This window comes from Sphaeramia orbicularis, chromosome 20 (genome assembly GCF_902148855.1).
Source record: "Sphaeramia orbicularis chromosome 20, fSphaOr1.1, whole genome shotgun sequence".
In the NCBI taxonomy this organism is placed as follows: domain Eukaryota; kingdom Metazoa; phylum Chordata; class Actinopteri; order Kurtiformes; family Apogonidae; genus Sphaeramia; species Sphaeramia orbicularis.
Window position 1 is genome coordinate 40,052,377 of NC_043976.1, and position 25,967 is coordinate 40,078,343.

Genomic DNA, 25,967 nt, shown 5'->3' on the forward strand with positions numbered 1-25,967 from the left:
TTACATTTACAAACTTTCCAAACAAAAAAGATATGAATAACCTGAAAAAAAAATTTCTTTAGAAAAATAAATGCAATTGTAACAATATTTTTTCTCAATACTTGCCTCAACTTATCATTTATACATGTGCAGTTCAGATCAGATCTACAAAGGCACAAAATACTTAATAACAGGCAGAATATTGTTAAAATTACACTTAATTTTCTATAGACTTTTCAAGTTGTTCATATTTGTTCAGTTTAATCACATTTTATTGATTAAGGATAGTTCATTAATGTAAATAGTTTCATAAATTAATGTTATTTTTGCACTAAAACAAAACCAAAAATTTGGAGTTGTCATTATTTATCGGTATAATCAGCATGCGATTTGTCAAAAAAACATAGGGGGGGGTGTTTGGGTTTTGGTTTTTTTTGTCAGAGCAGGGGGGCAGCAGTTATATATGTGTGGGTACGGTCCATAATTTCAACATCACACTCCCTGGTTCTATTCCTCTATTATTCAGCGGATCTTATGTGAAATTTTCACAACTTCAAACCCAGCGGTTCCCAACCTTTTTTGGCTCATGACCCCATTTCAACATCACAAATTTCTGGCGACCCCAGACATTCAAAACGAAGACATTTCTTTTTGCTAAAATTAATTTATTTTTGATCATGTAATCGTTTGCCATACTATGTTGCAAATAAATGTTAATTTTAGAGGACATTTAGGCTATAGAGCCTAAATGTCATCTAAAATATCACCTAAATAATCAATAATAACAATAATAATTATCATTATGGACGGAGGCAGTAAATCCAGGTGTAGATTACTGTACAAAGTGAGAATTTTATTTTCCTTGGTCAGGATATGTACAGTCAGTCCAGCTGTGATTTACAAGGCTGACAATTAATACTGAACAAACAAGAACTCAAACTATGAATTATGAAAGAGCTGCAGCATCTGAAACTGACCACAATGAACATTTGACAGATAAACAGAACCACAGTGCTTCAGTTTCAGACTCACAGTTTGTCATGTCTTTTGTGGATTGTGATTGTCTCTCTCAACTCACCATATATATATATATATATATATATATATATATATATATATATATATATATATATATATATATTTTTTTTTTTTTTTTTTTTTATTAGCAAGTTTTTGAAAAAATTTTTGACAATTACTAGAAATTTCAGGCGACCCCATTTGAATTCCAGGTGACCCCACATGGGGTCCCGACCCCAAGGTTGAAAAACACTGTTCTAACCTGTATCCACTGGACCCCCTCCACTGCTCTATGCCCCCCCCCCCCCCCCCCCCCCCCACACACACACACACACATAAATGCTGGGCCCCATGAATTTGTCATGTGTACCCCCCCCCCCCCCCCCCCCTTATGACTCCCCCGGTACATGGGGACATTCATGAATTCTGAGACTGCTGACAGTTAGGTTCAGGTGAACGTTAGGGTCAGTAATGTTGGATATAGGTGGAAAAAAACTGTCACAACCTGTTGTTATTTTCAATTGGTTGGTTGTCCCCCCTGAGGATGAAATTCATTGAGCAGAAGTAGGGATGTAAAAACTGGAGGTAGGGTTGATCCCCCCCAACAAATTGCACCCGGGGTATAATGTAATATTTTTTTCACATTGAACCAAGAACAAAATCTGGAGTCATTATTTATATTTTGCTATTATTTTTGATCATACTGGTCTGTATGTGGAACCTGATCTAAAACCAGTTCAACATCCCTGACTGTTAATATCTTAAGCATCATTTTGCACTTTGCACATTAATCCCGCTGGCCAAATTCGAACCTTTGGCTGATTTTCGCCCACAAGCCGCATGTTTGACACCCCTGACTTATTGCTCTTCAAGCTGAACATTTTTGGGAAGGATTAATTTCACTGCTTTCACACTTTCACCAAGAAATCAAAGGAAAATGTAGAAGGCTGCAGCATCCATCCAGCCTGCGTTCCACCCACCAGGCCGCCACCAGAAATAGACCGCCGCCTACTGATAACAGCAGCCACTTCCACGTGGGCGGTGGAGCGCTGTTCCGCCCCCGCACATGAATAGGCTCGCATTATGAGGAGTTTAAGACACGCCCCCAGGGAGGTCTGCCCCCCCACTGGTCGGTCAGATGCTCCCATAACCCCGCACTCGAACATAAGGCGTGAACAGCCCTGACGATGTTCGAAGCGCTGATGGGTGTCGAGCTCAGTTTGGGGTTTACAGGTGGAGGACTCTGGTATTTTGACTTTAAGTGGAAGCACAGATTTGTTTCTACAAGCGGCCGGTCATGGTTTCAGAACATGCAAACTGTTGTTAGTTTATGTCTTTATTAGAGGTGTACGAAAATATCGGTTCTGTGATATATCGCAATAGGCCTATCTCATTTCACGATACTGTATCAATATTAAAACGTACTGTATGGATTTTATGATATTTTTTCAAATGCAGACATGGCGGAGGTTCATTTTTGTTTTTGTTTTTGTTTTATATTTTTGGGGAATCCTGTCAGGTCTTATATTTATATATTCACATGGGTATTTTTGCTCTTTTATTTCTATATGTTTCTATATATGTCTGTAAATAATGTCAACTAAAACTTTTCTGTATGTTTTAGAGATGAAAATATGTGAAACTAGAAAAGCACTCGGAGAGCGCAGACCTCCGACAAGGAAGATCAGTGGATGATTATTATCTTGAGAGTAATTTTTGCATTCTGTCGGGTTTCTGTAAATTGTCTTAGAGTCTGGTTTCGACCAATTCGATATGTAGTGTCATGGGAAAACTTTTGTTATGATTTGGTGCTATATAAATAAAATTTGATTGATTTGATTGATTGATTTCACAAATTCACCTCACGGGTCAGATTGGACCTTTTGGCGGGCCGGTTTTGGCCCACGGGCCGTATGTTTGACACCCGTGTTGTCGACGGTTCTACTAATATGTGTTTGGGTTTGGTAGGCTCATCATTCATTATGTATCTGTCGTTTGCTGGTTCAAGCTTAGTTCAGACTTTTCTCCATTATCTGTGTTGCAGAGCTGGACTCCTGTTACTGTTTGCAGTGTCAATAAACCCAGCCGCAAATGTGTGTGTGTGTGTGTGTGTGTGTGTGTGTGTGCACTTGTAAACACACACATGCACATCGCTTGGAAATGCATTATTAATGATTAATGATTACAATGAAAATGTGCATACATTCCTGTCTGGCTCGCAGGTGCTGCACAGAGATAAACATGACAAGAATAAAGGATGTCCTCTCCTTGGCAGCATTTTTTCCCTCCTTTCTGCCTTTCTTATTTACCTCCCGTCCACAGGAACAGCCAATATTTGGATTCCTGGCAGCGTTCCACTCAAAATTTCACTAGGTAGCCGTTTCTGTAAATAATTACTCCAGTGTACATATGTTGCTCCCATCAGCCGGGGTTTTGTTCTCTGACAGGCTAGTGAGAATTAAGTGGAATAGATTCAACAGCGCTAGTGTTGCTCGAGCGACGTCAACATCCCCGAGTGAGGGAACGCCGACAGGGAGGCGTATGACAAAAAGGATGCAGAGACGGTGGAGAAGGCGACGATGGCAGGTGCAGATTCTGGTTTTTGGAAAGTGTTCATCAAGAAAGAAACACTACCTGCAATGGGGATGAGGGTGAGATGAGATGAGATAAAGATGAGATAAGGATAAGATAAGATAAGATAAGATGAGATAAAGATAAAATAAAGATCAGGGTGAGATGAGATAAAGATGAGATACAGATAAAATGAGATGAGATAAAGATGAGGATGAGATAAAGATAAGATGAAGATGAGATGAAGATGAGATAAAGAGAAAAATAAAATAAAGATGAGGGTGACATGAGATAAAGATAAGATAAAGATGAGATAAAGATACGATAAAGATGAGATAGAGATGAGATGAGACAATGATAAGATACAGATAAGATAAAGATGAGATAAGGTAAAGATAAAGATGAGATAAAAATAAGATGAGATAAAGATGAGATAAAGATAGGATGAGATTAGACAAAGATGGGATAAAGATAAAATAAAGATGAGGGTGAGATGAGATGAGATAAAGATGAGATAATGATGACATGAGATAGAGATGAGATGATGAGATAAAGATGAGATAAAGATAGGATGAGATGAGATAAAGATAAAAATAAAGATGAGATTAAGATAGGATGAGAAAGATGAGATAAAACAAAGATAAAGATGAGATAAAGATAAAGATGAGATAAAGATAAGATGAGATCAGATTTTTTCTTATTGTCTACTATAGTTCTTAAACACTTGTAGGACTCTCCAGTCTCTCCATCCTGTCCATCATTGTCCACTGCTGACCGTCTCAAACGTCCTGTTGACATCGTCCATTCCTTGTTGGTGTGTGCGTACATACACAGATAAACGACAGTGGACAGCTGTTCTGATTTTCTTTTGCGTTGGTGTTTTATTCACATAGTTGCACTGACTGCAGTAGCTCCACTAATGTCATCACACACACACTGACAATAAAGGCTATTCTTCGTCTGATTCTGACGCTTATACTCGCGGCGTACCGTCCAGGCGTGGGGTGAAACCCACCAATCGACCCACTGTTCGCCGCCGTATTCTCCTGCGAGGCCATGTTGGAAGCAGAGAAAGTGTGAAGCGGAGCGAGCAGAATGCAGCCGTTGTACTTTGGCTGCGTTCTCCACAATGGTCACTCTGTCAAGTCGGGCACACAGCTCCGGTTTGACGGCCAGCAGGACTCTGTCTGCCTCTGTTTGCGCCCGGGGCCCTCTGAGCCAGGCACTGATCCACTGGACTCAGATCCCCTGGCAGCTGGTCGGCTCATCCCGGACGGCCGACTCCCCGTCACTCTGAGACTCTGGACTGGGATTCTCCTTCCACTGGGGTTGAAGTTGTTCTGTTTTTAGCAACGTACATCCACAATCTGGAATTTAACTCATAAAGACCCAAACATCCACCAGCGACCAAAACCAGCTACTGATCTGAACTGTTTAATGCCTGCTGATCCATTAATCCAATCAATACATGTCAATAATTGGTGTAAAATACAGTTTGTCGTCTTTTCATGGTCATCAGATTTGACCCATTTGGACGTTCAGAGGCTCCATAGTTACCATGGAAACACCATCGTCTTCTACAACATTGATTCACCAGTAAAACCTATGGAGTTGGATGGAGACGCTTGATTTATGTTCAGTTAATGATATATTTACCTTGTTTTGTCTGTTTTTGATGTAATAACCCTTAACTTTAATCTGAGCTTTTATGAACATCTACATCACAGGTGTCAAACATGCGGCCCGGGGGCCAAATCCGGCCTGCCAAAGGGTCCAATCTGGCCCATAGGATGAATTTGTGAAATGCAAAAATTACACCGAAGATATTAATCAATAGTGTAAAAATCATTTTATTTCAGGTTCCATACAGACACGTATAAACCAATTAGATCTCAATTGGGTCAGACCAGAAAAATACTGTCATAATAGCCTATAAATAATGACAACTGCAGATTTTATCTTTGTTTTAGTGTAATAAAGTGAAATTACATGAAAATGTTTACAAACTATCCTTTTGCAAAAAATGTGAATAACCTAAACAAATATGAACATGAAATGTCTTGAGAAAAGTAAATGCAATTTTATCAATATTATACCTGTTACTAAATGTTTTGTGTATTTGTAATTGTAATGTAAGTTGTAATGCACATGTGCAAATGATAAACTGATACAGAACATTGTCAAAACTGCACTTGTTTTACTTAAGACATTTCAAGTTGTTCACGTTACTCAGATTTTTAAGGAAACAATGTAGATATAAACATCATAATGTAATTTTACTTTTTTCACTGGTATTATTTTACTGGTCTGGCCCATTTGAGATCATATTGAGGTGAACTTGGCCCCTGAACTAAAATGAGTTTGACACCTGTGATCTACATGATCAGTGAATTAAATACAGCAAAATACCTGATTTATATTGATATAATGCAAAATGCAGAGCATAGTATTATAATAAATGGTGATAAATCACTTCAGAAAGGTTCAGTATAGATAAATAAATCATTTGGGAACTGACACAAAAGTAGCGCTGGGTCTTTACAGGTTAACCCTTAGGAGTCTTTAATATAAATGTACGTTAGTGTAAACCTGCTTATAATCACCTTTTTAGTCACTTCATACAACCTGATATCCCATGAGTCGTATATCAGAATGTACAGAACATTCTCATGTATCAGTAGAATAAAGACTCATCTGTACTGGAACCCTGGGCCCTAAAGCTGAAAAATTATAAGATTTAGAAAAAATTTAAATAAAAAATTAACCCCTAAAGACCCAAACATCCACCAGCGACCAAAACCATCTACTGATGTAAACTGTTTAATACCTGTTGATCCACTAATCCAATCAATGCATGTAAATAATTAGTGTAAAATACAATTATTCATCTTTTCATGGTCATCAGATATGACCCATTTGGACGTTCAGAGGCTCTGTAGTTACTGTGGAAACACCGTCATCTTTTACAGCATTGATTCACCAGTAAAACCCATAGAGTTGGATCAGTGACAGTGGATGGACACACTGGGTTTACGTTCAGTTAATGACAGATTTGCTGAAAAAGTCACTTTTTCTTCACTTTTCTCTGTTTTGATATAACATTGAATTTACTCTGAGTTTTTATGACTATCTAAAGAAAATATAGGAGTTAAAATATCAGAAGATACATGATTTACAGTGAAAAATGCAAAATAAAAAGCATAACCTTACAATAAATAGTGATGAATTACTTAAGAAAGGTTAAATAGAGAGAAAAACTCTGTTCTTTGGGAGCTGCCATAAAAGTAGCCCTGGGTCGTTATGGGTTAAAGTTCAATAACTTGTAAAAACAAACCTTCCTATGTGTAAATGGACATTTGGAGATTACAGGTGGATTTAGCAATTTGTTTTGTTCACAAAAGTAGTGAAAGATACGAAAAACAGCCAAATAGATAAATAAGTAATTCTATTAATGTTTTTTGAATAAAATAGTTTTTTACCGTACTTTCGAGAAATGATGACATAATGATCAACCAATTAGACACACAATCAGAAAACAGTAAAACGTGGAAACCGTTTCTGTCCAAACTGATCATTCATGGACTGAACTGGTTTGAACACATAAATAAACTATGAACTGTGTATCTCCTCTTTTTAAAACTCAACCATGATCACTTTCCTTCAGTTTTCTGATTCAAACACTTGAAGAACCACCTTTAAATGTAGTTACAGGACATTCTTCTTCCTGATTCTGTAAAATAACATCGTCTGCCTGCATTGCCAACCGCTAAAAACATTCCTGAAATTACAATTAACACCTTCTCGTGTTTGCTTCAGTGTTTTTCCAAGACTGTTCCTGAAAGTGCTCCGTCAGCCGCTTGGGGAGTCTCAGAGCTGAACAATGGGAAACATTGGAAGTCCTGCGGGACAAAGAGAGTGTTTCTACACGCTTAGACTAGGGCGGAAAAACAACAGCGATGAGGTAACAGGAGTAACAGGAGTAACAGTCACAGCTGGGTTTTAGGAGTGAAAGGTTGGAGGAGGCACAACTCGTCGTCCTCTGTGAGTTCAGGACGGCGATAACGGTGTTAACGGGATGTTGAGGAAATTGGCCCCTCGGTGATTGAGACAGAACAGATGTGGTCCAGCTCGTCTACTTTTAGGTGCAAGTGTCATTCGCAGGATGCACATGTGAAATAACTGACGCTAAAAACCATTTCGACGCATAAAAGAATCACTTACAGAAGCGATCCTACAGCCACATGGGTCCAGATGCCCTGATTTCACTACTTTTATTCCCAAGATATCGTCTGTTTTCCACATTTACAGGGTTTTCCTTTTCCCTTCTTGTTAGGTAATTGTTATGAAGTCATACACTATGTAGACAAAAGTATGTGGACACGTTGAATTTATGTGTTTCTTTTCTAACAGGGGTCTGGGATGCAAAACAATAATGACAAATGTCAGAATATAGTTTTATATTGGGATAAATATATTGATTAGTAGTATTGCTAGTTATAGCTCAAGGACATCTTACAGCTGTAGACATGATGTGTCCCAATATTTATGTCCATGTAGTTTATAAACATCAATATTTCCTTTAAGTCTAATGGTAGATTTTTCTTCCTGAGTGAGATGTGAAGAAAGTAGATGGTTAATTATGGTAGAAAATTCTTATTTACAGTCAAAGCATGAAAAATGGAAATTTACAGGTAAAACATAAATTTTTTCATAAATTAATGTTGAGAGAAATTTTGTCAAAACTATCTCTGAGAAAGTTAACAATTTAAACAAAACTAACCAACGTAATGATATTGATCCCAATATTAGTGCTGCCACTAACGACTAATTTTCTAACAATTAATCTTTCAACTATTTTTTCGATTAGTCGGCTAATCTAAATGACTAATTAACAATAAATAAATCAAGTGTTTATTTTGTTGTGTCCATTTTATTTTGAATACAACTCGAGGGCCAAAACATTAAATGTCACCTGTACCATGGTAAATGTAAACAATATAAATAACTTAAATATTACCAAACAAAAAATTACAAAGTGGGATGTTTTACACACACCCCCCCCGAAACAAAAAAATTGTGCAAAGTTATTCAAGCAAATGACTAGCTATATCAAATAAAACAAAATATTAATACAATAGGCCCTTAGAATTTCCAGTGAGTATTTACTACTCCTTGGTGTGGCAGTACGTAAAGGGGGTGGCTCTTTCCTGCAGGTTTGTACTATGCTGCTGCCCATAGCAACCAATAGCTTGTAAGTTCAACTTAGAAAAGAAACACCTGAATTCAACATGTCCCAATACTTTTGTCCATATAGAGTAGGACTTTGGCAATTATGCTATGAGGCTGAAGTTCTGTTTTCAAAGAGCTTGTCTCTGTTGGTGTAACAGATATAGTTTGCGGGTCTTCAAGTTGCTATGGCAACACAGTAGTTTGGTAAATCTGACCATTACATTATAGATTTTTCAGGTCTATATTATTTTGCACACCAGTATTTAAATGTCTAATTTGTTGTAGTTTAGGTTGTTTGTGTTAATTTTTGTTAAGTCAAATAATAATTTTTTGCATTGTTGCGTTCATCCTGGTCAGTAAAGTTTATTTTGTCACATGACCCTCGACACGGAAGCGAGGCGCAATAAGCTAAAATGTGTGTTTATGTGTCGTTAAAGCATTAATTAGACTTTTCTGACATGTGCATAATAGTCCCACTCATGGAGATAATCGTCCATGGGGTCTGGTCTGCAGGACGGCGAGGCCAACTAGTGGACCTCCTCTCGTCTTGTAGATCAAGTCAAACGCCACATATTGCGGAATCCAGCGACGTTTGGTTAAAGCAGAGCCGGTTACAGGCCCCCAGAGGCCGAGCGCCGACAACCTGAGCTATTACTGCAATTGAACGGCGCTGTCCGGGGCCTCGTATCTGATTTGTGGGTCTAGGAGTGTTTATCAGTGTGTGTTTATGTCTGCATCTGCCACGTGCACGCCCCTCCGCCGCCGTCTTCCCCGCAGGCAGATGTAGCCGTGGTGGCGGTGGCAGTAGTGGTGGTAAATTACGGAGAAAGAGCAGGTAGAGGTTTCTGGTTCCTAATCACAGGCCCTGTTTACTTTACTGCAGCCCTGTGGGGAAAGACAGAGCATCGTGTGATCATAAATCTCCCCTGACTCTCCTCCTCCACTCCATCTTCTCTAGTTTTTTACTCCTTTCCCGTCTCTCATTAACCACAACCTTGACCCTAAACCACTACTCTGCGCTCCGTCCACTTCCTGCTCTTCATATTCCTGCAAAAATCCTCCCAGAACTCGGATTAGAATAACAAATTGCTAAAAAATACATGACTCTGACTCTTTGTTTGTCCCCAGAAACTAAAAACACCAGCTTCCCCCAGTGGGTTATCACACCGCTCTGTAATATATCTCATACCCACAGTGTTTTGGCATTGTTTTCTTCAGAGTATTCTCCTCCTAAAAAGCCCACTCGCTGTATTTCCTGCCTTATTTTTGTTTCTTGCTGAGAAACAAAAACAAGAGGATGAAGTTACAAACACCAGGGTTAAGGTTAAAGATGTACAATTCATCATCTCCATCTTATGTGAAATAGAAGACAACAAAAATGCCATTCTGTTATTTTACCAGTTAGCCTTTTCAGGTGATTATATGCTAATAAAAACGTAATCTTATGTGAAATAAAAGACAACAAAAATCCCATTGTTTTTTTTGTTTTTTTTGTTTGTTTTTTTTACCAGTTAGCATTTTCAGGTCATTATATGCTAATAAAAATGTAATCTTATGTGAAATAAAAGACAACAAAAATCCCATTCTGTTTGTTTGTTTGTTTGTTTGTTTTTTGCCAGTTAGCATTTTCAGGTGATTATATGCTAATAAAAACTCAATCTTATGTGAAATAAAAGACAACAAAAATCCCATTGTGTTATTTTACCAATTAGCATTTTCAGGTGATTATATGCTAATAAAAACATGATTAAAAGTTAAAGGTTAACTCGCATAATTATTGATGTTCTGGCACCTTAAGAGTCATCCTGGATTTATTGTTGTGTTCATATGTATTTTCAGAGCTGTTTCACTTTGTATGACTTTTAAGTTTTTGTTGTGAAAAGCAAACCGGATGTTGCGTGGGGCACTTCCTGTTTAACGTCTTGTCCAAGTACCAACACAAAATGACTGCAGTTCTGTGTCCTGGGCCAAGTACTGCCTGTACGTGTGTATAAATGTTTTCTGTCATATGTGTAGACTTTGTATTTGTGAATTTGTGTCATGAAAGACGCTAAAAAATACGTTTATTTACGATTAGCATTTAAGCTAGCGATTAGCGCGTTAGCCCGCGAACGTTAGCATGCTAGCTCAAACTACTGTTAGTTACATGACATCTTAGAGGGGCATAGCAGTTATATTTATATTTGGCAAACATGTAAACTTTTTCTATGTGTTTGCTGTTTCAGTTTTACGCCTCTTTTGAGTCATCTCCACGATAAATAAATTGAAAGAATCGTCAACAGGTGTTATCATTTGAGGAGTTATCTATCTGTCTAGCTGCACCGGGGAAGTAGCAAGAGCGGAATAATCGATGTAGGCAAATTTAGTCACTACATTTTACTCATCCTAATTCACACAGCACCTAGCATTAGCATTAGCACATAAGGAGCAGTGAGCTGCTATTGTCTAAAAACAATACCTGAATCATGTAAATGTTTCCTCTCAGACACTTGAATCGCAATATAAAGAAAGATCATTAAAAGGGTTAACCTGCTTTATTATCACCGTAGAGGAATTCAGACGCTACGTTTGACCCATTCATTAGCATTAGCAATTAGCTTTAGTACGTAGTACATCAGGAGCAGTGAGCTGTCATTGAAGGTGCTTAGAATAACAAATTGTGCAAAAATACATTTTCTTCTGAGTATCCTCCTCCTAAACAGCCCACTCACTGTATTTCCAGCCTTATTTTTATTTCTTGCAGAGTTTCAAAGTCAAGAGGATGATGTTACAAATGCCAGGGCCAGAGGTTAAAACTGTACATTTCCATGTCTCCATCTTTTGTGACATCAAAGACAGCAAAAATACCTATTATGTTATTTTACCAACTCGCATCCTCCGGTGATTATAAGTCAATAAAAACATAATTAAAGGTTAACTCAGTTATCGATGTAGGCAAATTTAGTCACTATATTTTACTCATCCTAATACACACAGCGCCTAGCATTAGCACATTAGGAGCAGTGAGCTGCTATTGTCTAAAAAATACCCAAATCCTGAAAATCTTGTTTGCTCCCAGACACTTGAATCGCAATATTCAGAAAGGTCTTTAAAAAAGTTAAAAGTCAATGTGCTTTATTATCACTGTAGGGAAATTCAGTCACTACATTTGACCTGTCCTAATACACACAACGTCTAGCATTAGCATTAGCGATTAGCCTCAGCACATGGCACATCAGGAGCACTGAGCTGCCTTTGGAGGTGTTTAGAATAACAAATCATGCAAAACTATATGACTCTGATGCTTTGTTTGTCTCCAGAAACTAAAAACACCCGCTTCCCCCAGTGGGTTATCACACCGCTCTGTAATATATATCATACCCAGGGTGTTTTGGCATTGTTTTCTTCAGAGTATCCTCCTCCTAAAAAGCCCACTCGCTGTATTTCCTGCCTTATTTTTATTTCTTGCTGAGATACAAAGACAAGAGGATGATGTTACAAATGCCAGGGCCAGAGGTTAAAGTTGTACAATTCATCATCTCCATCTTTTGTGATTGTAGGAACATTGGAACATCCAGATAACAGATAGTCCGGAGCCTTATCATTTTCCTCGCCTCAGTTTTTCCCCTTTCTCTTTATCATTTTTGTTTTTTTCGCATGTTTCCTCACGCTGCTGTCGTTCCAAATGCCCTTTCTCCTCACTTTACCTTTTCTTTTTTTCCCCATCTTTTATTTATCCTCTTTGAATCCATTCCGCTCTCTTATAACTCTTCATCTCGTCTCCATCGCGCTGCCTCTTTCATCCCTCGCTGCCACCACCGCTGCCTCCGACCCTCCCTGTCTCTGCTCTCCGTACCTTCCAGCTGATAATTAGCCGGGCCGTAGACGAGGCCTCGGCTTTATTTGTGGCTCCCACCACCGCCGATGGGAAGTTGTCTCCGTCTTTCGCCGTGTGACTCGCATACGCAAACCAAAACAAAGTGACGCCACTGACCTCAAATAGCCCCTGGAGGCTGAACAGAGTAGTCAAGACGGAGATGGAAAATGACAGACGGCAGCATTTGTACCGCACCAACCCCTAGAAAGCTGATTTATCAACATGGTGTAAACTTTTAACTTGTCAACTTTTACAACTAAGTGGTTTTACTTCTTATGATGTGCTGAAATTTCCTAAAAATTCATCATCACTGTCAGTTTTCTAGGCAACTACGTCAACACTGCAACATGTTCCTGCCTCTAATAAATGGTAATTTTCTGCTAGCTCTATGCATACACATGCTAAACATCCATGTAACCAGAAGAATATCAGCTAAAAACTCAATAAAACCATTATTTAGACCACGGAACACAATCCAAACAACAAGCTCTTAAATGGGCAAATATTTAAACCAAGCTAACAGTCTGAGACCAACGTATGTCATGAATAACTATAAAACAGACCAATGAGACAAACTCTGCAGTGCTAACGTAAGACTGAGCAGATCCAACTGTACAAATATTATTTCTCTACCGATAAAACTCACTGAACGAGACAAAGAAGAGCAAAAATAAAGGTCAGATTATGAAGTGATGATTACGAATTTTGTTTTAGCTTTGCTGTTTCTGATCATCTTGGTCTGCTATCGGCTAATGGATTGTTTTGCGTTACAGTGAAATAATCCTGACTGTAAACAAAGGTTTAACAGGATTTATTAAGGTTGAGAATCACTTACTTTATTATCCCTGTTGGAAAATTTGGTCTCTGCATTTTACTATCCTAATACACACAGTAGCTAGCATTAACATTAGCATTAGTGCATAGTACACTTTAGCAGCATTGAGCTACCATTGAAGATGCTCAGGGACCTTCAGGGACCTTGGACCCGATCCAATCTAAAGATCGATATTGGCTGCTGATCTGGCTTTTTTTAGAAGATCGGATTTAGTCAACAACAGCATAATAACCTATAAACAGACTCCAAATTTAAATCAACATTTCATTGTAAAAAGTAGGTATCAGATCGGTATCAGATAGGTATCTGCAAAACTAATCCTAAAAAGAATTTAATCGGAAGCAAAAAAATCCAGATCGGGACATCACTAATCTTAACTCTTAAAAGAATTGAGATGAAAAACTGTTTTCTGTACGGTTTGTGTTCTCAGTAGCTCTGTTTGGAATCATCCAAATACAGTCAAAACTGTCACAGTTTAGTATGAACCGTGGATCAACAAACGACAACTTGGCTTCACTTTATACATAAGCATCAGAATCAAACTGTAGAAGAAACACTGACATTTCAGCATCAAACTCTGTTCTTTGCATTAGGAGCTGTGTCGAGTAGTGAAAACATTCACTTCTATTTTTATCACTTTTTTTTCTTGGACTCTAAAAGTTGTTTCTTCATGGTTCTCATCCCATCTGGTCACTTTCTGATTCTTCGGTCAAAGGCCCTGTGGTGTTAGTTTTTCTTAGCAAAGCTAATTGTGACAGTGGATGGTCGTAACGCTGAGACTTATATGTGGCTTTCGTGTTGAAAACAGTAATCCTACATACAGCCCCTTGAAGTTCAAAGCTGTTCGAGTGGATTCTTAATATGTTTGCAAATACAACTGATTCTCTACAATCTCCAGTTAATCCCCTTCTGTACTGAACAGCTCTGTAAGCCACAGTAAAATCACCTCCGGCCCAATTAGTGTGGAGGAGGTATTTTTGTGTTTTAACTGTTTTACTGTTCACGTTTATTCCCTGGTCTTTAAGAACCCCGGTCTTGGACTTCAGAGCATTGTTTGACCCCGTTTCCTCCTCAATTGATTCCTAAATCACTGAACCGTTCCTCTCTTTTCTCTTTATCTCTCCCCTCTGCTCTGCCTCACTTTATTTGCTATAAACTCCTTCTCCAGACACTTGTTCAATATTACAAAGCTGTGTAAATTTCCCCTAATTTTTCATATTTTCCCTAACTTTTGAACGCCATCTATTTTTATTAGAGGAATCCGACCGAATTCCTAGATATTACCGTAGTTTGTCTTTTAACACCTGTGCAGCTGAAGGTTTTACATGAAACCTATAAAGCCTCACTGACATTTATACAGTCAAATGTCTTTCACGAGGTCCCACTTAGTTGGTTTGTCGGTGGTAGCCCGGTCTGTAAATTCTGCATTGTACAGTACATGATAAGAACTGCCTGTATCTGCTGATACATTATTCATGTGACAGATTTGCAGCAGATAAGTGCCTCACTTTGGTAGGAATCTCAATGAATAAGTGATGCTCTTCTTCATTCCTGTCGAGTCTCTGGGTGTGATAAGAAGAAAAGAAGGTATAGAAGCAGAGATGGCAGTAGGAAATGCACAGGATTAGATCATTTTTATTACTTCTGATCAGCCTGAGTCCAGACGATGACTCAGAACGCCAAATATTTAATGTGTTTTAATTCTAAAAAGGTGGTCACTGGTTAGCACATGTTCTTTTATTTATGGTCTACAATAATAGAATAAAACATGTGTCTTTGGAATGGGGTTAATAACCTCCATAGCACCGTTATAAATTATACAGTGCATACAGTAGCGGGCTAATGCTAATAAAAACCTAGCATGTTCTCAACAGGAGCAAAGGGCATCCTGAAGACAAACAGTAGTTTTCCATTGGAAATCTCCGCAAAACTTTACCAACATTTACTGTCAAAAAAACAGAAGTGCATAATGTTTTTTCCATTAAATCACAAATGCGATGATTTCTTTATTTATTTTCACAAGATGACACAAGAAGTCATTCCATAAACATGGCGACAAATGTAAATATCATGTTGATATACAGATGTATTCATTATTTTTATATTTTCCTCCTTAATCCCGTACCAAATTAAAAAATCCTGGTGTGTCCATACATACTGCGACATGTTTCTTTTGAAACTCTTCTTCTTCGCTTGTTGTAACGTCTGTCAAGATCCGGGTCTTTTTATTCACGTGACTGTCTTTCCATTGCAGTTTTGTGTGATATACCACTTGTGCTACGTCTGAAAAACCACCTCTTGCCAGCGCAAAACCTTTTAATTGAAAAACGAGAGTTTTGGCAAAATTGTCGTTTTTCCACTGGGTAAATTTTTATACGCAAGTTATAGTCACACAAATTGACAGTCAATGGAAAAACGACTACTATCGTCCTTTGTTTTGCATACATGCCTGAACTTTAACCATGTAAATAAACATTAACATTGTTATTATTGTCATTATTTTCTTTGCCACTGGCACTTCGCAGATTGAATTCAATTGAGTCTTTTAAAAAGCAGCTTAAGACCTTCTTGTTGAGACAGGCTTTGAGTTAAGGGGGGGGTTTATTTGGTTTTATAATTTTATGCCTGTGTGTACGCAACTGTGTTTTTACTGCCTGTGTATCTTTCTTCTGATTTTATTGTAAAGTACAATGTGAAATTTTTCTGCAAATAGTGCTATATAAAGAAACATTATTATTATTATTGTTATTATTATTATTATTAGTAGTAGTAGTAGTAGTAGTAGTAGTATTAAATCAAAGTAAAGAAAATAAGTGTAATCTGGGCTTGTATCCATCATGATGATTTTTTGCAGTTTTAACCTCTTCTTAATGGTTCAAACACTAGAAAGTAAAATATTTCACAGATCCAGCAGCTGAACATTTAAAAATATTATTAGAATATAAAATGTATGTTCAACATCCAGATATGCATGGCTTAAAGTAGTAATGGTGTATTAAACTGACAAAAAAATTGGATGTTTTAGCAAAGAATATGAACAAAATCAACCCTAAACACAAAACAGCAAATATTAAGATGATCATTTTATTTCCCAGCTGTAGATGTGAGTTTTGCAAAGAAATGTCATTAGTATTTTTAGTTACATAAACATTCTTAAACCGTCTTTGACATGTCCACATTGTTTTTAAATCCATGAGTAAAGATATCCCTATGTTTTCGTCTAAAGTCACAGCGTACGTCCAGCTTTAGCAGAGCAGCTTCCCATTCCAAAAGTCTGGACCTGATACAGCTGGAAACGGGTCGAGGAAAGGCTGGAGGCCCGGCGGTCAACCAGAGAGGGTTTCTGGGTCACAAGGTCAAACCCAGTGTAGTCACGGGTTTACCACAGTTCCAGACTAATTACAGAGCTCCAGGCTTCCTGTGAACTCAAATGTATGAATGTGAATTTACTGAATTGTACGTGGCTTAAGTGGCTGCGACGTTAATCCACTCATTATGTACATAGAGCGGTGGATTATTTATGATAATACACACGTTCATATAGATCTGCTTGGACTGACGTTTGTTACTAATCATAAATTAACCCAAATACGTTGATCAGAGAGGGTTAAGGAGTCATTGCAGAGCTTTATATTAGGATTTCAGGATTTTTAGCTGAAACAAATGAGAATAGAATAGAATACGATAGAATAGAAAAGAATTAAATGGAATGGAATAGAATAGAATAGAATTAAACCTAGGAAAATACATGATTTTCACAGAAAGATGCAAAATGGAGGAAAATATTAGAGTAAATGTTGATAAAAGCAGTAAATGTAGAAAAAAAGCAATGAACGCAGCATTAGACACTTTTGATATGATAACAATAATGATCATTATAGAATAGAATGGATGTTACAGGAGCAATGATTATCAGTTTAGCATCTGTTCTGTGTAGCGGCAGAAAGACTATATAAAAACTAACACACAGAATTATACTGAAAATACACAAAAGAAAAAATACAAATACAGAAAAAAATACAAATCTATACCACAGAGTAGAAGAAATATATGCCAAATATAAAGGTAAAATTAAAAACAAACTGCGTAAGTCAATGAGTCTTTCACTGGGTGAGTTTTACGTTGATGCTGACGGTGCAACTTCCTGTTTCTTTGTGCAGGTAATGACCTTTTCCTGGTGGCAGTCCACGAACTCGGCCACGCCCTGGGTCTGGAACACTCCAACGATCCCACCGCTATCATGGCGCCGTTCTACCAGTACATGGACACAGACAACTTCAAACTGCCCATGGACGACCTGCTGGGCATCCAGAAGATCTACGGTACGTCTCAGAGTTCACACTGATTAAATCCATGTGTAATCGGTTACTGTAGTTTTGTGTGTGTGTGTGTGTGTGTGTGTCTCGGGCATCACACAAAATCCGGGTGGAGCTGACTGCTGCAGTTTGGCATCCACATGTATTTTTGGTCAAGGAAGAGACTAGCAAAAATGGCACGTTGATTGAACCAGTAGTTTGGGAGATATTAGTAATTTCGCAATACAATAACCTTACAGTGTCCAGAATCATAGAATCATCATTGAAGTGCAGCAACAGATAAACAATGGGGCCATGTTGCCATGGTGTCATATTTCATGTGCAGAAACAGACATGCCAGCTGAGAGGTTATTCAACTGAAAATGCCAGTGGAATTTACCAAGAAAGGAAAGGAATGAACTGGATCAGAGGATCTAGAACTCAGGGTTTCCCACGAGTCAACGTACTAGTTTTTGTTTCTGTTTGCATTCATAGAAATATATTTTAAAAACCTATTGATTCTCTTTTAGCCTTTATCTATTACAAATACACATTATAAGTCATTTAATTAAGTGACTTCCTGTCGACTGGTGGCTTATCCTTGTGTCGTTTCTCTAAGTCCATGAAGGCGTCGGGGCTGAGTGACACCCCTGTTACCTTCCCTTCCAGCTGTCGGGGGTGTAAACCACTCACACTCACCTGAAATGCCACCAGTCTGTCAAACACACACACACACACACACACAAACAGACACACAAAAGCCGCCACCATCTGCCAACATGGCCGCTGCTCATCCCTATGGGACCGCCGGACCCGGGCGAGCGATCCAATCGCTGCTCCCGGTTGGCTCCGCCCTCGTAGAGTTGAAGGGCAGGACGACTGATGGCAGCTTAGTTTTTCTTTTTCATTTTTCTTTTTTTTTTTTTTCACCCCCCAGCGATTGGCCTCCTTTTCTTCCTCTTGGCAGCAGCGAGGCTAGATGTGGAAGCTAAATCGGGACCACAGTGTGAGCTGCAGATTTGAGATAAATTTGGAGGTGGTGGAGTTATGGATGAGGAGGAAAAAGGTGTGAATGAGTTTGTGTAAAGGTACAGAGGTACATTGAAGATGGAGGCGGTTTTAATCCTATAAAGACTACCATTATAACAGACTCTTAGACTGTGTTATGTTGTTTTTGCAAATGAAGTGTCAGAAAATGTCTTTTTTCAATCAATCAATAAATCAATCCGATTTTATTTAGATGGCGCCAAATCATAACAAAAGTTGTCTCATGACACTTTACATATCAAGCCGGTCGAAACCAGACTGTCAAGCCAATCAATTGCCAATTCTTTTTCACCTTTTTACAGGAAGAATTTAATTTTCAATATCTGTCCATTAATTATCATTATGATATGTAGTATATGCTTAAAACAGCATGTTATAGCAAAAAATAGAACATTTTTTAATCATATATATTGTGGAAAAACAACTGCAAATGTGTACAATGAAACTTTCTGAGATTACAGGAATACATTTTCAACTGTTTTATATGTACTCAAACATTTTTGTTTCTCTACAACTTTCTGTGTCCATGTTACAGTTCCTTGTTTTTAGTCATTTCTAGTCATTTTTAGCCTGTGTGATCAATAAATCATACAAAACCGGAAAAATACAGATAAAAACAATGAAAAAACTGACAGAAACTCTACAAAAACACAGCAGAACACAGTAACAGAACACTCCAAAACTGTGTTATCACTATTTCGCACTGTTATTTACAAGAATTCACTGCAAAAACATAGCTAAAACCTCACTAAAACGCTGCTAAAATAATGAAGCTCTTCCATCACTCTCTCACCGACTGCACTCTGCTGCTCTATGCTCCACCCACTTCCACCCCTCCCCCTCTGCTGATGCAAACCTCTATTGTAATGTGTTATATAGCCATAGGAAGCTTTGAATCTCAGCCTTCAGATGCCAATTTTGATGGTGTATGAAAAATGTGGCGCCAGAGACACAGTCGTCCTAAAAGAGTTAATCACTTGTATCGTGCACCTGTAGATTTTTTCTCTTTAGTTTAGCCACTGCTATATTTACTTGCCCTATAAACAGAACATAAACAGTAATAGGAGCGATTAAATGCTTGCTTTTATGTTCGGTGTTTCTAAATGATTTCCCTCAGTCAACTTTGAACATAATGACTTCCTGCCCTTTCACACAGAATCACCTACTTCCTGTTTACACAAGCAGCAGAAACAGAAGGCATTTACATGTACTGGGGCCAACAAGGACAATAAAACACAAAACCACAACACTCAGTCTGTTTCAGGTCCATAAAAGCATCACGTGGCATTTTAAGACCTAAACATCCATCATTGACCAGAACCATCTGCTGATCTAAACTGTTTAAAATCTGTTGATCCATTAATCCTATCAATACGTGTAAATAATTGGTGTAAAATACAGCTTATCATCTTTTCATGGAGACAGTTGGTCTTACTTTCATTTAATGATAAATTTTGCTGAAAAAGCCAATTTTTCTTATGATTTATATGTGGTTGAGTTTGAAGTAAAGTCATATTCAGAATAAATATGAAGTAGGAAAGGGGTTTAACAGTTTTTATCAATGTAAAATCATATCGTCCTTCATTGTAAAATTTGTTGGGTTTTTTTGTTTTTGTTTTTTTTAATTTCTGCTTTTTTCCCCTTGTTTTAGGGTAAAAATAACTTTATTTTTTTAATATATTAGTACAAAGGCAACTGTACCAACTATAACATTGTTGCTCGTTTAACCCTCAAAGACCCAAACATCTACCTTTGACCAGAACCATCTACTGATCTAAACCATTTAATACCTGTTGATCCACTAATCCTATCAATACATGAAAATAATTGGTGTAAAATACAGTTTTTCATCTTTTCATGGTCATCAGATATGACCCATTTGGATGTTCAGAGGCTCCGTAGTTACCATGGAAACACCGTCATCTTCTATAACATTGATTCCCCAGTAAAACCCATGGAAGTTGGATCAATGACAGTGGATGGACACACTGGGTTTATGTTCAGTTATTGATATATTTGCTGAAAAAGTCACTTTTTCTTCAGTTTTCTTTTGTTTTGATATAAAAAAAATCAACTTTAATCTGGGCTTTAATGAACATCTTTATGATCAGTGAATTAAATATAAGAAAATACCAGATTTTCACTGAAAAATGCAAAACACCGAAGATGATGATATAAAAAAAATGGTGATAAATTGAAAAAAATTGAGATAAAAATTAATTTGAGAGCTGCCACTAAAGTAGCACTGGGTCTTTATGGGTTAAAATCAACTTTTCTACGACACACAACAGGTACAATCTCAACCAAAAAAGTAGGAATGCAAGTATAAAAGTAAATAGAGTTGAGGTTTTGAGGAAAAACACAGCAGTTTTGAAAAAGTCTGGACTTTTTATTTGGATAAAGAACAAACACCCTGATGTCTGACTGTCGCCTAAACATGTTGGTTGTTGACAGGAACCTTTAAGACGTTAAAAATCCAAACGGGGCTGTTTTTATTTCCCTCTCCGTGTGTTTGCGCTGCTGTCATTGTGTGTTCACGTTTCCATGTTTGCCTACACGTCCGGTTCTTCTGCTTCTTACATAACAGAGTGCTTTGGTGCCACTAATCTGGGATGTATTTCAGGGGATTTAAATCAGCCGGTGAATGGAATGTGTGTGGTGTAGACCCGCTGATCAGTTCTGTGGACTGTGAGATGTCTAGCAGACTATCTTATAATCCCACCGTCAGCTGGTCCTTCAAACGCCTCTTCTTGTCTTTAGTTTTTTTGTCTTTGATTGCTTACTCCAGTTTGACTCTGATTCATTAAAAGATCGGTTGCTCTTTCGGCCTGTTAATCCCCGCTGTATTTAACGACTTTGAAATCATTTGTCTAATCCCTCTGGTGTTCATCATTTATGCGCATCCTCATGAGTGATGGAACTGATAAGAATTTAGTGGCTCTGGTTCCATTATCAATTCCCTATTGATTCTCATTGGATTAGAGAATGAACTATAATACAAATGGCTTTGTTTGCATTAACTCTTACCCATAAAGACCCAGTGCTGCTTTTGTGGCAGTTCCCATATTAACTTTTCTCTCTATTTAACCTTTTTTTAAATGATTTATCACTATTTATTGTAATATACAGGGGTTGGACAAAATAATGGAAACACCTAAAAAAATCAACAAAATATAATTTAATATGGTGTAGGTCCGCCTTTTGCGGCAATTACAGCCTCAATTCTCTGAGGTATTGATTCATACAACTTGTGAATTGTTTCCAAAGGAATTTTAAGCCATTCTTCAGTTAGAATACCCTCCAACTCTTTTAGAGACAATGGCGGTGGAAATCGATGTCTTACTTAAATCTCTAAAACTGACCATAAATGCTCAATAATGTTGAGGTCTGGGGACTGTGCCGGCCATACGAAATGCTCAACTTCATTAGAATGTTCCTCATGCCATTCTTCAACAATTCTAGCTGTATGGATTGGGGCATTATCATCTTGAGGTGAAGGTGTTTCCATTATTTTGTCCAACCCCTGTATATCCTTTGTTTTTTTGCATTTTTCACTGTAAATCATGAATTTTTCCTATATATTTGATTTCTTATATTCAATTTTGATGTTCATGAAAACTCAATTAATTCAAAATATCAAAACAGAGAAAACTGATTTTTCTGTCAATTATGTCCTTAACTGAACATAAAACAAGTGTTTCCATCCACATTCATCAGATTCCATGGGTTTTTACTGGTGCATTAATGTTGTAGAAGATGATGGTGTTTCCATGTGCACTACAGAGCCCCTGAACATCCAAATGGGTAATATCTGATTATGATTTAAACTGAGGAACTGCATTTTACCTCAATTATTTACATGTATTGATAGGATTAGTGGATCAACAGGTATTAAACATTATAGATCAGTAGATAGTTTTGGCCACCGGTGGTTGTTTGGGTCTTTATGGGTTACTGTCAAATACACTATATCATGGCTGTCAGACTCACTGTAGTTCAGCCCAGTTTGATCTCCAGTGGATCGAACCATTAAAATAACAATGTAATAACCTATAAATAATGACAACTTCAAGTTTTTCCTCTGTTTTATTGCAATAAAAAACATGAAATTATGGAAATATTTACATTTACAAACTTTCCAAACAAAAGAGAAGGAAATAACCTGAAAAAACTAACATTTCTTAAGAAAAATAAGTGCAATTTTATTAATAATATGCCTCAACTTACCCTTTACATATGTGTACACATTACACACAATGTTACACAAATATTTGGTAACAGGCCTAATGTTCAAATTTTTGAGTTTGGAATTTGAAGCTACACTGGTTTCTACAATATGATGTGTCGGTGTATTTTTAACACAACTTACAGATTGGAGTGGATCTACAAATGCAGAAAATATTTAGTAACAGGAAGAATATTGCTAACATTAGACTTAGTTTATAAACACGCAGCAAACAGTAAATCTCAAAAACCACAATTAATTTCAGTTAATAAACTACTGCCCCAGTTTTTCTTTATCTTTAAACCACCTTGGCACTCTAAATCTCTGGTTATCTGGACAAAAAGCTGCATGTTCTAGAGATTTTTTGACCAACGGTGGCTCTGGACTACTCCATTTAGGCTGCTACCAGAGGGTCACGTAATTTAAATTAACTCACCGGTTAAGTTTCGGATGGAAGGACCAAACCAGGAGAAATGAAGAATTCACCAAAAAAAGGGTTGAAGTTTTAAAAAGTTAAAACAAAGCTTGATATATTGCTTCAGGCAAAAACAGAAAAATTTACAAAAAAGAAAGAAGTCTTTTTTCAGCTAATATCTCACCAAACACACAATTCGTCTAACCCCCTTTGTCTCCCTTTTTTTGGAAATCATCTTCATTACATTTTATAGTCTTCAGTCACCCTCTGAAGACTTCCGTATTTGGTACATGGTCTCAATTGGTCACCGTTGTTGCTGGGTAAAACACGTCACACCACTGGAGCTAATTCTAAGAAAAATGCATTTGAAAGTTCACCTGAGTTTAACAAGCACGTTGGACACCTGTCAATCAAACCTTGGTTTGACATTTGCGCCAACAATCCATCTTACACTGCATAGTTTAACCAAAAAGAGTTTCAGAGTTGCTTAACACCCGCACAATTAGGCTAGCATTTCTTGACCACAGAGAGTCCCTTTTAAGTTCATAACCTAGATTAACTCCACTTGCCCTAAGCACTATTACCAAATCTGCCAAACAGACACTTTTACATAGAATCTCACTTTTCACTGTTCAGTACACATAAAATAAAATTACAAAATACGGATACAAAATATAAATCAGAATATAACAACTTAGATTTACAAAAATAAAAGACTCTTCAAGCAAAACAACTTGTAGTATTTCATTTCTTCTTTCCCTTTTAGGTTCATACATTTTCTCTTTTGTTTTTTATATTGATATTAATTTAAAAAAGCCTTATGATGGTCATCTGACATTTTAGAGCAAGAACAGCGTCTTACAACTTTTCATTTTGTCCACATTGTGTTCTTCAAGGGTAATTATGCAGTTGTTTTACTTTTGATCATATTGGTCTGTATGTGGAACCTGAACTAAAACGAGTTCAATATCATTGCTTGTTAATATCATTGTAATTTTTGCACTTTGCAAATTCATGCCGTGGGCTGGATTGGAACCTTTGGAGGGCCCGTTTAGGTCCACGGGGCCACCTGTTTGACACCTGTGCACTGTATGGACAAAACTGGTGGGAATCAAGAACCGATTCTCACAGACTGATGTCAGACTGTCAGAGAACCGTGCCAGTGCTGGTTCCCACACCTAACCTTGAACCGGCCAACGTGTTCACACCCAAAATTAGACCGTTCGGGTGAACCATGACGTCATGAGTGGACATCACCAGGTTGATCCGTGTTCGTCTGCTGAGGGATCCTCGTCACATTTGCATCCCTCTCGTCACCGCCGTCTCTTTCAGCCCGTATGCTCATTTTCACAGCTACGCCGCGCATTATCCCCACGCCGCCATTCGCTCAATTATTCATCCTCACCCCTCTCGCTCGCCCTCCGTCTACCTCGGATTCCCCGTGCATGTCTCTCACGCTGCTTCTCTCGTGTAATTCATGAATGTTAAATGATACCGAAGCGAGTCTGGGGGAGCGTTTATTTTCGTCTCCGTGTGCATGTTCCAGGATTCGCTCTAAGTTTTTATTCTGTGCTCTTTATTTCCCGTTGTTTTGTTTCACATTATGTAACTCTGAGCTGAATGTCTACCCACTCATTTACTGCATGATCTCACTCTTTCTTTGTCTTCTCTTATCACTTCTACTCTCTCTTCCACCTTTTGTGCACAGATTGTTTCCTGCAAATTCACAGCAAACTCTGTTGTTAGTAAAGTCGTAATGAAAAAAAAGTTGTAATAAAACGGCCACTAGAAGCTTCTCAAAAAAAAACCCATCAGCCCCTTTGCCACCACAGGAACTTTAACTTCATCCTGGATTTTGAAAAACCTCCGCACATTTCCACTGAAATTACCTGGTAAAAACATCCCCTCCACTCCAAACTTTTTGCGAAAATAGGCGCATATTGGCAGCCAGGCTTCCATCAGCCTTCCCCAGGGCAGCTGTGGCTACAAAGGTAGTTTACCAAAAGAGTGAAAATGTGAGAGTGAATGAAAAATGGATCCACTTTTGCCGCGTTTTCACTACATGGAACCGGCTCGGCTCGACTCGGATACCAGGTCCTATTCCTGGAGACTGTTTCCATTACAGGATACTACCGACTTTACAGTACCTGGACGTCATAGCGATGCGGCATGTTACTTCCATGTCGTCTGCTCAGAGTTGCTGATAAACTCGCTCGTTGCGTGTTGTCTCGTCAAGCTCATGCTGAATTTTTACATCTGAACCTCCTTGACAAACCATGGTGTAGTTTTGCAGGCTGTCATCATGTGGATTCACCTACCGCTATATTTACTGTCAACTTCCACATCTGTTTTTTGTAAAATGGCAGGTCACAGAGACGACTCTCTGACCAATCAGTGGTCTGCAGTGTTTACACGTCACCTTTTAGTATCTGTTCCCCAGTCCTGGAACCTCGACGGAGGTGATACCAAAAAACTAGTACTGGGTACCAGATTCCAGG

General features: G+C 38.0%; 1 protein-coding gene across 2 annotated transcripts in view; it reads left to right on the plus strand.

Moving 5' to 3' along the window:
- The window catches only part of mmp16a (matrix metallopeptidase 16a (membrane-inserted)), a 141,144-nt gene that overhangs the window by 78,060 nt on the left and 37,117 nt on the right, over window positions 1–25,967 (plus strand). For both annotated transcript variants that reach the window (XM_030123403.1, XM_030123404.1), the window contains one exon: window positions 17,648–17,809. In XM_030123403.1, coding sequence (XP_029979263.1) covers window positions 17,648–17,809 — 162 coding nt within the window. The remainder of the gene's footprint in view (window positions 1–17,647; window positions 17,810–25,967) is intronic.